Source organism: Callospermophilus lateralis, chromosome 3 (genome assembly GCF_048772815.1).
Source record: "Callospermophilus lateralis isolate mCalLat2 chromosome 3, mCalLat2.hap1, whole genome shotgun sequence".
Lineage (NCBI taxonomy): Eukaryota > Metazoa > Chordata > Mammalia > Rodentia > Sciuridae > Callospermophilus > Callospermophilus lateralis.
In genome coordinates, this window is record NC_135307.1 from 158,734,992 (window position 1) to 158,752,296 (window position 17,305).

At 39.5% G+C, this 17,305-nt stretch overlaps 1 protein-coding gene across 2 annotated transcripts in view; it reads left to right on the forward strand.

Moving 5' to 3' along the window:
• Window positions 1-17,305, forward strand: part of Kif16b (kinesin family member 16B) — a 280,309-nt gene that overhangs the window by 142,409 nt on the left and 120,595 nt on the right. For both annotated transcript variants that reach the window (XM_076851502.2, XM_076851500.2), the window contains exons 16-17: window positions 4,795-4,877; window positions 6,505-6,593. In XM_076851502.2, coding sequence (XP_076707617.2) covers window positions 4,795-4,877; window positions 6,505-6,593 — 172 coding nt within the window. The remainder of the gene's footprint in view (window positions 1-4,794; window positions 4,878-6,504; window positions 6,594-17,305) is intronic.

Genomic DNA, 17,305 nt, shown 5'->3' on the forward strand with positions numbered 1-17,305 from the left:
TTCCTTTTACAATGTCATTTTTCTCTTCATTCACTTTTAAGACCATCTGGAATTTGTCTGTCTTCAGGTATTTAACAAGCTCTGAAGTAATCTCAAAGAAGCCATCATATATTTCAAAGTGGTTTAGATACGCTTTCAAAATTACAAATTAAGTGTATCACAAAAAGTCCATCTGCTATGATTAATCACATTAATCTCAGAGCAAGAAGCAGTTCATAGTTAAAAAGAATTTAAGACCTAGAAGGAACCTTAGGAGTTATTCAGATTGATGAATTCTAGAGAAGTTAAGGAGTGACTTGTCCTTGGCCAGACACATGTTCTGGGTCTCATGCAGAAATTGTATACCACTAGTCATTCTCATTAATTTGTCCTTTCATTCATTCATTCATTCATTCATCTGTTTCTTTCGGTTCACTTATTGTTTTTTAAGTATACTCAGGAATTTTCTTAAAAAACAAAAATCCCATGGGGATCTTGACTACTACCAACTCCATCTTTCTGTCTATGACTTCTCAGTGAGTTGTGTGCACTTGGTAGATCTGCACCCCTTACCTCTCACCCCTCAGTCCCTTTGTTCTGGCTTCTTGCTACTACCAACTAAGGCCACCACACCACCTCTCAGAAGCACTCTGAACCATTAGCCACTTCTTCCTTTGGCTCCTGAGAGTTTCCTTCTCTCTATCTGATAGCTCTTCTCTTCTCTTTTGCACATTCATCCTTCTCTACTTGGCTATTAAATCCACATCCTTCAAGTGCTGATTTTAGATCCTCTTTTCTTCTACCTCCCTCTTTTCTCCTTGAATAACATTCTCATATCTGTGACTTTGTTTCTTAGAAAGAATTCTCAAATACACACACACACACGTGCACACACACACTAGGTTTTTACACTAATATATCTAATATCTTTGTATATATGTATATATGCTTATAAAAATGTGCACATACATACATGTACAGGTGTTTGGTAAATAATTAACAGATGGGTAGGTAGGTAGATAGGATAGGCCTTTCTTTTAGGGCCTCAGATCTATATTTTCATTTGCTAAAGGCAGCTCAAATTCATTTTGTCTCAAGCCAAACTCATGACTCTTTTCCCAATCAAGTCTTGGTCTTTTTCAGTATTCCTGGTCTCAGTAGATGGTGCCCCATCCAGCCAGCAATGTGGTCCAAAACCCAGGATCCGGCTTCCTCACCTCCCTTCTCCTCTCTGTATCTAGCCCATCATTGAATCCTGTTGATTTTGTCTCCTAAATAACTTTCAGATTTGTTTACTTGTCTTCTTTGCTGTCACCCAGTCCTGAGGGTACCATCCACTTTAACCTGAGAGTCACCTAGCTTTTTGGTTCACATTACTCTCATGCACTTTGGTCATTCTTCAGTCAATTGCAAGAATGATCTTTCCAAAACTCGAACATAATCATGTGCCATTACAGTGTCTTTCTATTGCAACTACATAGGGCAAAAGAGACTTTATATATCCTGAAAGGTTTGAGGTGCTCCACTGTCTCCCTTTTTCTCTCTCAAACCTTATCTTACACAATGATGTCCCTTATTCCCTCTGCCACAGCCATCTGACTATCTTCTAATCACTCATCATTATCATTGCTTTTTACTGTCATAGGACCTTTGCACATGCCCCTCTCCCTAACTCATCCTCAGAGCACTGCTTCCTTCAGGGAATCCTTCCCCAGCCTCCCTTAAAGTAAACCCCCTCCTCTTTTGCTGCTGGTTCCCTGAGCATATTTTCTTTTCTTCAGCTGCTGTTTTGCATTCATTTATGCAATTATCTGATTATTTATCCCTCTCTCCTATTTTCTACTTAAGCTCCACAAGGGCAAGGCATTTTCTGATTTGTTTACCTCTGTATCTGTAATATTTAGCACCATGACTAGCATACAATAAGCATTCATCAGGTATTTACTGATTAAATGAATCCAGCATCATGTAAAAATGAAGCACATTTTAAAATTCAGTGTTTGTTGAGTAAAAATGTACAGTGGAGGAAAGAGAAGGAAGCCATTTATAATGGAGCCCCTTTTACATGCCATACAATTGACACACATTATTTAGATGGAAATAATGAATTGTCATGGGTAGTTTTGCTTTCTTTTATAACTCCTTAAAGGGTTTTTTATGTGTATTTCATGCAAATAACATGGGTGGCAAGGTTATTTTCAATGATTTAAAGCGATTTGAAATATGCCTCTGAAATGCTATTTTATTTTTCCATTAACATATTTTAGCAATTTTCAACTTGCATGGCTGGGCATTTGATTAACAGGGAAAAAAAAGGAATTGGATTAGATGTAATTAACACCTGGAATATGATTGCATTATTAATCTCTAATGTATCTGAAGAACATTAAGGATACATATACCTGAGACATCATTGCTTCACTTTTGACTTATTTGCCGCCCATAGCACCTAGTCTTAGTTGTGAAAGGCATGGGAAACACCTTTCTTAATAATATTAATGATCCCTTTCCATTATTAGAAAACATACAAATGTGATTTTACATGAGGAGGTAAGTATATTGTAGAACGGATGCTACCCACTGTTGCCCTTCTGGATCTCCTAAAACTACCTTCTCCTTTTCATACCGACTCCATTTCTGTTAAATAATGACCACAACTACAACCAGTCTTTCAGTTAGCTTAGGTGATTATGGTCTGAACCAGTTGGGTTTTAACTATACTGGATTTGAAACTTCTTTGAGACATACAGAGTATGACAGTACATTAAATAGGTAGAGAGACAACACTGGCTGAAGCTCCAGAATATATATCTTGGGGTATGATATCTCTTGCAGGGTCCCGATAAAGACATGACCCAAGCAAGAGACTGGTTATGTGTTTTGTCCAAAGGAGACAGCCACCAGCAGCCCATAGAGTTTTCTGTGCAGTGACAGCCAAGATCCACTATGTCTTCTAATTTGCCTAGGAGTGCTAAAAGAAACACACAGTTTTATGTGAAATCCCAAGTTTTTAACTTGGACAATTAATAGTTTGACTTTGAAATCTTATAGGGGATACCCAAAGCTTATCTATAGACTGAGTTTTATTGCTGTCAACCAGTTCTTGACTTCTGGTGAAAACTCTTGTCTTGGCACCTGTGGTATACATAGTCTGTTCTGCTTCTTCTATCCAATGTCGATTCTTGCTGTCATTTCAAACATCCTGTGCTTTGAGTGGACTTGGCTTTCTCTGCTGTCCCCAGCATAACAGGCCATCTTCCAGTCTAAGGCTCAGCCTGTCTCTGCTATTACCTCACAGGGAACACCTCCTCTTGGCCTCTGGTTATCTAGTGAGATTCAGCTTAGGTTCTTGGTACAGAGGTCTGTTACCAGCTACTCTAGTCTGCACATGTCACTTTGATGTTACACACATAACCACACACTCATACTCATCATCCTTCATGGTTGACTTTCTTCATTGTGTGTATCTGGTCTTCACAAATAAGTCCCCCCTCAAGACTAGTTTGAACATGGGGCATGTTCTGAGGTGTTATGGACATGCAGGCATGTATGGGACCAAATAGGATTGTAAATGTCTTCTGTAGGATCACTTCTCTTAAACACCTCCAATGACATGGAGCTCACTACCCTGCATGACTCCTTTGCTACATTGAACAGTCCTGACTTTAGAAAGGGTTTTTGCTTGTCTCTCATGCAGTGACACATACCTGTAATCCCAGCAGCTTGGGAGGCTGAGGCAATAGGATCAAAAGTTCAAAGCCAGCCTCAGCAACAGTGAGGCACTACGCAACTCAGTGAGACCCTGTCTATAAATAAAATACAAAAATAGGGCTGGGGATGTGGCTCAGTGGTTGAGTGCCCTTGATATTAATCCCTAGTACTCGCCTCCTCCCCACAAAAAAGAAAAGAAAGGGTTTTTGCTTGATCAAGTTGAAATCCACCCGCATGCTTACCTATAACTTTTTATCCTTGTGCATTTTCCTTAAATTTTTTTGCTTGCTGAGCAGTTGTTTTCTAAATAAGGAGGACTCTAGTTGTCAAAAGGAATTTTTCTTGAGTGTCTAATGTGGCCACCTAAATTTTAATGGGGTTTTGACAGAAAATAGTGTCATACAAACCAAAATAGACCATAAAACCAAATTCTGAGGGAGATGTTAGTATTAGTTACCTGTACTCTGCCTATGATTTCTTTTGAAAGCCCTTTGCTTTGAGATTTCTGCTCATATCATGAGTAAACATTTTTTTTTAAATTTGTGACCATATGTTTGCTTGATGTTAAACCTCTTTTAAGAACTGTTTTTTGTTCTGCTTTCAAACTATCAAAAGTAGAATTGTCTATATATTAAGTTTAAAATCTTATCATAGGTTGTAATGCTTACATTTGTCACTTTTGCCTTGGTTATTATAAGTATTTAGATATCCACCTGTAAAAATAAAGTTTTTCCTGGTTTAAAATTAACATGTGCGCCTGGCAAGGTGGCACACACCTATAATCTCAGAGACTTGGGAAGTTGAGGTGGAAGGATCCAAATTGGAGGTCAGCCTCAATAATTTAGCAACACATTGTCTTAAAAGTAAAGAAGGGTTAGGGGTTTATATAGCTCAGTGGTGGAGTGCCCCTGGGTTAAATCTCCAATAACATACACACACACACACACACACACACACACACACACACACACATAAATAAACTTACTTGTGGACTTTGGTGACTAATACTTTCCCTGATTATTTTATAATACACTGAAAATTACATTTCTTGCAGCTGACCACATTGCTTATTATAAATGCATCAGTATTTTTGTGTGTTTTCAGGTGCTGTGATACTCTTGGGAAGGACCAATATGTTTCGTTTTAACCATCCAAAGGAAGCTGCCAAGCTCCGGGAGAAGAGAAAGGTGAGGGTATAAAGTCTCTAGGAGGGAGCCTCTGACCTGGCATGGGAGTGAAGGTGTTCACTGTAGTTCCAATAGTTTAATTTTCTGAAATACAGAACCTCTTGAGAGGAAGTTCTATAGCCTAGATAGACTCTAGACTGTTGGCTTCCAGGCAGATAATGGGGTGTTGGAGCAGGAGACCAAGCAAGTGGAATCCAGGCTGACAAAGAGAACCTGCTCTTTACAGCTCTTTCTCTTCAGCCTCTCCCCCTCCCCCGAAGGAACTGGGTATCATTTTGTATTAATGAAGAATGACTTTCACTTATCACATCTGTCTTAGAAATTAACCCAATATTGGAATCCTTTTCATCAAATCCCAAATCAGCCACAGTAAATTAGGTTTTTAACTGAGGTGTGAAGTAGAGCAGGAAGGAGTTTAGGACATTGGGGAGGGACTTTAACTTGCTTAGAAAGGGCCATCCAGAGGGTGCTTTAATTGCTGAATGGGGTTGGGGGTGTGAGCTGAGGACCTAAGAAAGAAGAGAAGAGATGGGAGGGAAGGAAATCTGCTAGGGATGTCATGGCTGGTCCTTAGACTGATGAAGACAGTAAAGACCCCAGCCAACATTTCTAAGCCAGGAACTATGCTTATATCCTGGGTATATTCTATTACTTTATCTGCACAGCAAATGTTATTGTGCCCATGTTACAGAGAACTAAGCGGAAAAACTGGACTGAGATTTACTTTCTCTAACTTGCTCTGAGGCCACCACATGAGGAAACTAGTCTGAGGCCTTTGCCTCAACCATCAAGTTACATAGCCTCTCATCTCAGCCTTCTTCTAGAAGGACTGCCTGGGGTTGCACTCACCAAAGATGGGAATGGAGGACAGAGCTATAGACCCTAGCCTTCCCCAGGCTGCTGGTCTGGCCACTGAAACCTCTTTTCTTTCTTTCTTTTTTTTTTTTTTTTAATTTCTTTTTAGTTATTGATGGATCTTTATTTATTTACTTATTTTATTTATATGCTGTGCTGAGAATCAAACCCAGTGCCTCATACATGCTAGGGAAGTGCTATACCACTAAGCCATAGCCCCACTTCTGAATCCTCTTTTCTGTTCCAGTCTAGAGTCACTCTTGAGGGTTCTTTTGGTATAAACTTAGAGAAACAGAGGAAAGAAAGCCTGTTTGCCAGTGGCTTTCCATGGAAGAAAATAGGTCTCACTCTCACCTTTTTGGTTTTTCCTTACCTCTGCCTCCCTGGTCTTTATCATTCTATAATTGTGAGTGCCACTAATAATGGGTGATGCTGGCTGCGTGGGAGAAGGATGGCAAAGAGGTTGTGACCTCTTTCCTCCACTTTAACTTTAAAAATCTTCAAAGGAGACCATCTGGGTTGTGCAATTCCTGGTGAATGTCCTCTATACTGGAATGTCAGGCTCCTGTGTACGTCTCACTCAGGATTTGGTTTGAGGTTAAACTAGGGCCTGAAGGTTCCAGATCTGCTGTCCTCAGATAGAGCAGTTGTTGTGCATGCTAACAGGAGCATGTGCATCTCATTGTCTCTTACAAGTTGGAAGCAGTGAGTCCACAGCACTGGCCTTCTCTTCCTTGCTAAGGTAACCACTCTGCCCTGTGTCTGCTCTTAGAGTGGCCTTCTGTCCTCCTTCAGCTTGTCCATGACCGACCTCTCAAAGTCCTGTGAGAACCTGTCCGCAGTCATGCTGTATAACCCTGGGTAAGTGGACAGCCTTCTTCCCTGTGATTGTCTCTGCTGTGGTGTTCACCTTGCCAGCTCCATTATAGTCACGAGATGAAACTTACACTTCTGCAACAGCACCTCCTTAGCACATTAGCTGTAGTCATTTTTCAAGTTGCTTCCTAGCCCTTGCTATACACACACACACACACACACACACACACACACACACTTTTACTTAGCTATAATTACAACATAAATAGAATTTTTTTCTGATTTTTTGCTTAACAACACAATATGCATTAGCAAGGGTTATTATGAGCTTTATTATCATTTTCATAACTGTCTACTATTTTAGAGTTGGCACTTTGATTACTCAGCACATGATCCCTTTGGCTTATACACTTTCATCTTGTTTTGTAAGTTATTTGAAATAACAGAGGCAGCCTTAACTCTTAGGGCATCTAATATAGTGCCCAGGAAATACTTTCAAACACTAGGGGATCATGGAGAACACAAGACTATTTTAAAGGGGGTTAATGGTGACTTGAGTGGTCAGCCTATTTGCTCAAGTTCCTGTTGACTTTATCAGGAAAGTGACAGTCAGTGATGACAAAAATACCTGAAAATAGGAAACTGGATGAAGGGACTTTTAGGGTCCTTCCAGTTTGGTGAGGCTGCATGATTTTATCTTTCTTCCCCAGAGAACTTCACATAAAATAATAGAATTAATAAGTATATACAACTGACAAGAACAACATCTTTTAGAACTGTTGATTGTTTAGTGTTTACTACATCCAGCCACTGTATTAAGCACCTTGTATCCATTCTCTTTTGCCAGCTATTTTCCTGTGACATTTGGGGAAATTTGCATACATTTGTTCACTCATACTTTCATTTAGAGCTATGGTGTATGCATCCAGGTGTCTCTAACTCCAGCAGCACATTACCACTTACTGTGGTTGGGGCCCAATTCCGTGGCCTCTTACCCTCTGACTCAGCATTTCTCACAGAGCTAAGCCATATGCTCAAAGGTCCTCATTCCTTCAGATTGGGTCAGCACGCTGGTTTGTGGAAAGCAGATACCTACAAGGAATTTTGTCAGCATCACAGGAGAGACCTTTGATCATAGTTCTGGGTTTCTCCTTTTATAGGCTAGTGGGCTGATGCCCAGATCCTACGCCTTGTTAAAGGAGAAATAAAGAGAAAAGCCAACTGGTCCAACAGTGTGTCTTCAGACTTGTAGAAGCACAAGCAGTTCACTCCCTTGTATCTGCCTTTGTCTTTATCATTCATCCTCTCTATCTTGTGCCATGTGTTATGAGGAAAGTTGGGCTCATTAAACAATTCTTTTCTGAGATAAATCCTATTAATGAGACCCCTGAGATGTGAGAACTCTCAGCCCAACTGAATAGTCAGTAGTTCACAAAGTATATTTTATGAACTGGGGATGGAGTTCAGTGGTAGGGATCTTGCCAAACATGCACAAGGTCTTGGGTTCGAGACCTAGCATCACCAAAATAAAGGGGGTAGGCACAGAAATCATATTTTGTCATAGGTTCTTAATTCCCTTACAGTGGTTTTAGCAACTTCCTGTTGATAAAATAGTGACTAGGATTGAATCATTCATTTGTGTATGTTATTTAATAAAGTATGCAGGTCTTTAGGTTATTTTCAGTTTAAATAGTATGCTTCCCTTCTCTTAAATACTGTTTTTCTAATCAGATTGTTCTGTGATATGAAGTGTGATTGCTGAGCCTAAGATCCAGTTAATCCTGAAGTCCACATCCCACCTTTCTTATCCCAAGCACCAGTGACACCTTTTAACTTGAAACCATCTGGAAATGTAATGTGGCTATTTATGCCTTGAAAACCAAAAAGTATTCTGTACTCAGCCTTTCATCTGAGACACAGGCTCACTGTGTCTTGAGCTCCTCCTTCTTTTTCATTTACACATGGGATTGAAGTCCTTTTCCCTCCCCATAATGCAGGAGAATATATAGTCTTCTTAAAAGTAATGCCATTTTTTGTTATTTGTTTTTAAATTCAAGCAGTTTTTCTTAGTATTTATAAAAGGCATTTTGGAGTGTACCAGTTTCATCCTCAGGTCTTTTCATTGTCTGAATAATAAAGTTTTGACACCTTGCCATTGAGGTGGTTCATCATCTGTGTAACTCTCTCAGTACCTCCCTCCATATGTTCTGGGCCACGTTAGAAATGGTTTTTATTGCTCAGACATGCCCTCAAATCCTTTGGAGCTTTTCCTTTGTAAGTTTCAGAGCCTGAGATGCTTTTTTTTTTGCTACCTACTCATCCTCCAAGGCACCATACAAATGATTTCTCCTCTGGAAGTTTTTCCCAACTTTTCTCCTCCTAGCCAAAATAAATGCCCCTTATTATGCTACCTTGCTGCATTTCTGTTGTCCTCATTTCATTCTTCTTTGTAATGTCCATTCATATGTCAGCAAACCCTTTTCAGAGTGCCTCCTGGGAACCAAGTGTGATTCTAAGACGGTGGTACTGGCAAGACCAGTTTCCATGCTAGTCAGAGAACAGAAACAATTAACAGGTAATTGAAAAAAAAATACTGAAAGTAAAATGAAATGGCATGTCCTGGGGCAGTGTTTGTGGAGTGGTCAGGGAAGGCTTCCTGAGGAATGGACATTTCTCACAGAGCTAAGCCATATGCTCAAAGGTTCTCACTCCTTCCAGGACATTTGATCTAAGACCTGAGTAAAGTGAAATGATAATTATAAAAGAAAGAAGGAAATGGAGAATGTTCCAGGCAGAGAAGAAGGCGAGTACAGTGACTTTGAAGTAAGAAGGGGAAAGAGGGTCTAGTAAGTGGGATTTAGTAAGCAAGAAGAGAGGTACAAGGTGAGGTTGGGGGGTAGTCAAGCACCAGCTAATGAAGGACCATTAGGCTACTGGGAGGAGTCAGTTTTCTAAGGGCACTGGCACTGGAGAGATTTAATTAAGGGAGGAGCCTAAAGGTGTATTTACTATAAAAATTAGAGTGTATATCTCTTAGAGAATGTAGTATACAAGTGGGAGATCATTTGGAAAGCTGTTTCCTTAAGCCAAATGAAAGATAATGGTGGCTTGGATCAGAGTTTAGCCATCAGGATGGAGCAACATGAGATCATAGAATCAAAGGTGATATCCAGGTATAGGTATAAACCACCAGGGCAGGTGGTGCATGCTGTCCTGAGATGGAGCAGGCAGGGAGGATGGGCTGGAGCTGGCAATTGGATAAGAATTCTGCTTGTGTAAGTGATTTTCCTATTAGTCGGAAGCTTTTTGAGTGCAAGATCTTGTGTCTTACTCATTTCTGTACTTTAAAGTGTCTGTCACATAATGTGGTTAATAAAAATTTGGCAAACAGATTAGGAGTACAATTTTAGTAAGACATATGGGTCCTTTTAAGGTTTGTTTAATTAATTTCTCTGTACATGGGTGTTCCAAATATTGGAACAAGACACATTAGGTAAAGGAAAGCATTTTTTTTTTTTTTATGGTGTAGATCAAGTTCTAGATGACAGTGCAGTTCTTAGAACAATCTTAAGTTCATGTTCAGAATCCCCAAGCAAAAGGTGGAAGGAGGGCTTTATGATGAAATGAAGAATTAGGCAATCAGAGAATCTAAGTGAGAAACGATCTGTTTTAGACTGAACTACATTTGGCTGAGGAGATGATTCTGGATGCATCCAATATTCACTTAATGCATTCTGTTCACCTGGGTTCTGTTACCAGATGCATTTTGTCTCTGCTATTCCTACAATACTTGCTGGTACAAATTCAAATAAAAATTATTTAATACTTTATCATACCTTCTTTCTCCCTGGCTTCCAGCCCCCTTCTACTTGCCACCTGCTATGGAGAATGATTATCCATGAATTAAAATATAATTGGAGAAAAATTGCCTACTCTGATTTATGGGAAGCAGACACCTTGTTGTGAAGTTGTCAGCTCCAGCAACTCTGCAAAACAAAGCAGAATTAAAGTGATAGTCATGCTGTTTATGCCTTTTTCTGATGTTACTGGCATAAATATCCTCAGCCTAAACTTAAGCACCATGCAATAAACTAGAACATTGAAAGAAATATGGATAGCATTTGGGCCCTAGCTAAATAGTTGTTTAAATTCAGCTAATAAGCTGCTTGGAAACAAGAGTGGGCTCCTTTCTCAAGATGGGAATGTAGAACTTAGATGCTTCAAGAAATCAGCATGTGTTTATTAAGGGTTTATTGTATGCTGACAATTTAAAGTATTCCCTGTGCCTGGGAAGATGGACATATGCATGTGAAGCCATTCAAAATGAAAGCAAGATAGCATGTGATTCAGGGCCCAACAGTGGAGTTAGAGGCCTGTTCTCTTGGAAGTCTGGTAGGAAGGGAATGATCCAAGTGGAAGTGCCTAGGAAAGGGTTCTCCTCCCAGTTCCATGTTCACTTTGGGTAGCCATGCCACGATGAAGTGGGTTTCGTAGAAAGCCAGAGGCTATCTGGTTTCCAGTAGGAATCCTTATTGATATCAACATCACCTACATAATTCCATCATGGAATCTGTGTGATAAGCCTAAGTCCCAAGAACCTATTTGTCCTCAATGTTTGTGGAAGCCAGGTAATTTTTCTATTACAACATCTTCTCTAATTTCAGTCTTGTTCAGTTCATTCTCAATGGTATAGCAATTCCTAGCCTGTGGTAAATTACTGGAAAACCTTGTCAAGAGTAGGGTGCACCATGGAGGGGGTTGGCAGAGTTATAGAGAGCCTTAAGTAAAAGGGGCTCTAAATCCTGTGGTCTGGTGCCTTTTTCTCCATGGTTGAGGACATAAAGATGTTCCAAGCCTATAGTAATGTCTTTCTTGGAAAACAAAAAGAAGACACTTAACCCTTTATACCTACCCCTTGTGGACCCAAAATAAGTTTCCTCAGTTCTGCTGGAGAATTGCCTCCAAGATTCACAAGTGAAGTGAGTCCTTTGCTGGACCCATACAGGAGAGGTAGACTGGAGAGAAGATATTCTGGGTGAGGAAAATTGCATGAATATCTCAGATGAATGCTGGGAAAGACTTGTTGAGGTTAGGAGAAGTTAAAAAGAATCCATGGGGTGATGCATTAGCTGAGGGAAACTCTGAAGGCTAAGCACTGATATTTGTAGTTTGCTTTGATAAGTGAACAGAGCTACTTTAGGGAAAATGTGCCTTTGCATTTGGGCAATGTGAATTAGAAGTAGAAGTGAAAGTGCAGCTAAGGCTCCTCGGGCATGTACATGGTATTGTGTATGTGAACTATTTTTATAAGTTCTGGTTAGATTATTTTTAAAGCATGCTCAGAATCTGTGATAATGATTAGAATACATCGTCCAAAACACAACAGAATTATTTTCTGTCTACTCAGGTGCATTTGGTAACTAATTTCTTCATGTTATTTTTAGTGTGGTAGAATGCATTTAATATCAAGTTTACCCTTGTAACCATTTTTAAGTGTATAGTACTGCAGTGTTATGTACATTGACATTACTGTGCAACCAGTGACTAGGACAGTTCTTATCTTGCAAATGGAACTCTGTGCCAGTTAAATTAAAACTTTCATTCCCTCCTAATGCAGCTGCTGATAGCCATTTTTTTACCTTTTGTCTTCATGACTTTGACAATGTTAGGTACTTCATAAGAGTGGAACTATGTGGTATTTGTCCGATCCACATTGACATGTCACAATTTCCTTCTCTTTTATGGCCAAATAATATTCTATTATATGTATGCACATTTTGTTTATCCCTTCATCTTTTTATAGACACAGGTCATATCCTGCTTTGGGCTATTGTAATACTGATGTGAACATGCATGTATAAATTTCTACTTGAGTCTTTGTTTTCAGTTCTTTTGAACTTATGCTCAAAAGTGGAATTGTTGGATCATATGATATTTCTCTTTTTAATTTTTCAGGAAACTATCATACTATTTTCTATAGCAGATGCACCATTTTACATTTTCACCAACAGTGCCTAAGGGTTCCAGTTTTTCCACATCTTTACCAACTATTATAATTTTCTGGTTTTTTGATAAAAAGCCACCCTAATAGATCTGTGTTGGTATCTTATTGTGGTTTTTCTTCAATCTTTTTTTCCTTTTATTTTCTGAAGAATGTCCAATTTTGAAATAGTGTTTAGAAATTTAGAAAGACTATCTCAAAATCCAGTTCCTCCACTAAGTACAGTAAATATCTTATGAATGTAAATCTAATATGGATGGATTTTGGGATTATTTCAGCCAGTCCATTTGCATATTTAAAACCCAGTCAATGGGAGGGTTCCAGGATGTGTTTATAGACAAGGGGCAGCATGAGCAACTTTGCATGGAAAGAGTTTTTCTGATGGGTGAGTGATAAGGCCACTGGAGGAGCACCATCAAGGATGCTGGAGGTGAGGGCTTGAACTGAGGCAGCAAAGAACAGAACCTAGGATAAGGGTAGGCTGTAGGGCAAGCAGTCATGGGTCCTGGATGATTTGTTGAGTATGGCACATAATGAAACAAAAGATCATTGACTTCCAGTTTTGGCCTTAAATAATTGATTGGATGGTACATGCTATTTAGCTGAAAAACAAATATGAAAAAGTAGGAACAGGTTATAAGGAGGCATGAAAGATAATGAGAATAGGTTGGGGTTGTGGCTTAGTGGTAGAGCACTGGCCTAGAATGTGCAAGGCCCAGGGTTTGATCCTCAGCATCACATAAAAAATAAATAAATAAAGGTATTTTTTAAAAAATTTAATGAGAACAACGTTGAAGAACTGGGCCCTTGAACTTCCTACTGTAAGTGCCTATGCATTTGAATATTCTGTTAGCAATCAGGCACTCTGTGGGAAAAGGTCTCTGTGTGGCCTCTCAGAAACATTCTTCCTTGGCTTGCAGGATGAATGCAGTTTGAGTACCGCAGATGGTCATTGCTCTACCACTTTTACCTCAGTCATGCTGCTGGTGTTGAAGGACCTGTCCTTTGTCCAACCTTGTGCTGGGGCTTGACTGAAGAAGATAGACTTAGTCACCTTTGAGCATAATTCAGTATGGAGGAAAGACCTATGTAAATAAATTCTGTCAGAAATTAGGACAGCAATGACAGTGTCTTTGCACATGCCAAATTTTAATTACTCTGGGGGTCTTTGAAGTAAAGGAAGCTGTTCAGTTCAACCTGCTCCATTAAGCTCTGCTTCTCACTACGCTGGTTCACCTCACAGGGCATCAGGTCTTTACACAGTCCTCCACATTTCACTTTATTAAATCACCAGTGACAAGCCCTGGTGATAAATGCAGGGTTTGGAGTCTCTTCTATTTTGTATTTTATTTAGAGACAGGGTCTCACTGAGTTGCTTAGTGTCTCGCTTTTGCTAAGGCTGCCTTTAAACTCGAGATCCTCCTGCTTCAGCTTCTTGAGCTGCTAGAATTACAGATGTGCATTACCACACCAAGCTCTACAATCAGTTTTAACAAACAGGAATTTAAGGAATTGATGGGGCACCTCTTGTTATAACAGTCTTGGTTCAGGGCTGCTTTTAAGACTCCTTCCTTCCCTCAAACTAGCTTCTAGTCTTTACTTAATTATTACATAGAAAAAAGTTGATGCTTATTGAATGTTAGCTCTTCCTTATCCCTCTAAACCCCAACATTCAGACATACACCCCACTCCTCTTCCCTCTCCTCGACCTTGGTGGTAAGCCCTCCTGCCTACTTTTTTCTAAAGATGCTAGGTCTCTTCTTGAGTTTTCACAGGTCTCTTCTTTCCCCAGATTTCTGAGTACCAGCCTTCTTTTGTATCATTTGAGAGCAGTCATTACTCACTCCATCCCTTGGGAATTCTTTTTTCTTTTTTTTTCTTTTTTTTACCAAATTGACTCCACAAGGGGACTATCTTTCTAGCTTACTTACTGCCTTACTTCCATCCTGAGCAGATCTATGGGACCTTTTCATGCTTGATAATTTTGCTGCTCATTGCTGTGGAAGAACATGTAGGATAATTTGTTGTTGTTGTAGTTAAATGATCCATATGGTCCATTCCTGAGGAGCAGTGGCACATATTCCAGGGTTCTATCTGTCTTTTACCTCTCAGTGATTTCTGGCTTCTCTGGAAGGCTCACGGCCTGCCTCTGGAATTCTCTTCCAACCTGAGCCTAAAGGTGGAAATCATTATGCCTCCTTAGCCCTTCATTCTGACTCCTTTCTCTTCCCAGCATCTGGCCTAGACCCTTAGTCTCTACAGGGTGAAAAGTCCCAGTGTCATCATCTTTCATTTTGCTCTCCAACATGGTCTTCTGTCACTTTCTACCTTGAACTTGCTTCTTTGCATCTCTCTCCAGGATTCTGTGTCTATAAACCCATATATAAAACCCTTACATCCTCTTTCTTTGGCTAGTTTTCATCATTTAAGTTGAATATAGGAATTGTATCCTCAGGAAGCTTTCTGTGCATACTCAGTTTGAGCTAAATGCTTCCTCTTTAGCAGGCATCTGTACATACCTATGTTAGTCAGATTTTCATCACTATGACCAAAATACCTGATGACAACAATTGAAAGTAGAAAAGTTCATTCTGGGCTCATGGTTTTAGAGTTTCAGTCCATGAGCGATTGGTTATATTACTCTGGGCCCAAGGTAAGGTGTAGTATCATGGCTGAAGGAACAGTGGAAGAAGGCTTCTCAGCTCATGGCAGCCAGGAAGCAGAGAAAGAGAAATGGGCCACATGGAAGATGCACCCTTCCAGGGCATACCCTATTTTTCCACCTATTTCAACCACATTCTGTCTCCCTAGAGTTACCACCCAGTAAGTCCATTCACACTGAGGGAGACTGATAAGGTTACCTCTCTCACAATCTAGTGACTTCATGTCAAAATATTACTGCATTACTTTGGAGCTTTAGGGGGACACCTCATATCTAAACAAGAACAATGCTTTATTATAACTCTTTCCAAATTTATTTAATGTATACTTGTGCATTTAATTGTTGTAGGTTTCTTGAAGGTTGGAACAGCACCTTATTACATCTTTGAATTGTGCACAAAGAGAGATTCTCGTTTAGTAGGCACTTACATATTCCTTCTGCTGTAGGTTTTGGCCAGCAGATGACCCCTCAGTCTAAAGGATGTGTCTGCTCATTAGTCTCCAAGTGCCTCATACTTCAGATTGATCATGTACTCACCCATCTTTATGAGTACTTCCTATATGTTTGGTGGCTATCTTGATGATTACAGATCAACGTATCTCTTGGTTTCTTTGCTGTTTTGTAGGCCCAAGTATTTATTTTTTTTACAATGAAATAAAAAAATATTGGATTCTTTCCAGAGCAAAGCTCTCCAAAAGAATTATAGCTGGTTTGCAAATTATTATATCCAGTAAAATTCAACTTTTCTTCAAAGCAACATTTTTTCTTTGTTCAACAGGCAACCTATTAATTTTCCAAGTTACCCATGTCTTAAAAAATATATACTCTGAAACAGTAAGATTTGAAGGTTTTAAAAGTAAAGTCCTTGCTACCCAAGAATATTTTATCCTTCCAGCTGGGCATATAAAGTTGGGCATATCGTTTCTAACATAGTTTTGGAACTTACTGCTGGCCTGTATCTCAAGCTGCCTGGAAACCGATTTGTACACACACATGCGTGGTACTTAGTGCCAGGGAATCTTTGGATGGGGCAAAGCAGCCTGGTGGCTTCCTTTGGGAGTTAGCTCCACTTTGGAGAAGTGCCAAGCCAGGGTCTTTGCCAGCAAATAATTTCCTTGCAGGGGAAACATTCTTTCTCAGCTGGCACAGCATCTTTAAGAAGAAACCAAGCTGACTGCTCGGGCCTCCTCTGCCTTGCTCTGAGACTGCAAACAGGCAGCTAATTTGGCAGGGTGTGGAAGCTTTCACAGCTTCTTGAAAGTGCTTGAAGCAAAATTAGATACATTCCAAGTTCATTTCAGTCTTGAAAATAAAAGATATTTTACTGGCACATTAGCCTCCTCTAAGCAATAACCAGTAGTGAGCCCATTTAAATGGATAAATTTGAATAATTAAATTTGAAGAGAAGAAACACCTAGGTCTCAAGCCTTGTTAGATGAAAAAAAAAATATCAGAAGTCAGGGTCAGACCTATATTTGGTAAGCTGCCTAGGGAGCTTTGTCCAAAGAGTGTCACTGCCTGAGGTCAGGTTTGGATGGCATCAGGACCAACACTGACATTGGCAACCATGGAAGGACCTCAGTTTTGAAGATGGTCTGTAGTCACCAGTGGTCAGGGGGAGAGGATGGATGAGGGATTATTAACTTTAATGTGTCCATCATAAGCAAATTAGAAATCACAAGAAAGCAAAAAGAAATTACTGCAAAGTTAAGATAGTGCTGTATTTTCTAACCTATACCCCTGGCTATTCCACTATTTATTTATAGATATTTAGAAAGATGCAGATATGTTCATATGCTATGTAAATATGCATATTTGCATTTTACCCTTTTTACCAAGATGTGTTTATACTGGACTTCTAAGAATTTTTGGCCTTTAATATTTATTTTTCTTTCTTAACTGTTTTTTCTTTTTTAATTTATTTCTTACATACATGACAATAGTGGAGTGCATTACATTCATAATTATCCGAAACTCTGTATATAAAGTATGTTGACACCAAATTATGCCATTATACATGAGCTCTCTTATTTTTTTGCATACAATTCTTAATACACCTTTAAACCACCATTTATCTTATCTCTGTTTGTATAT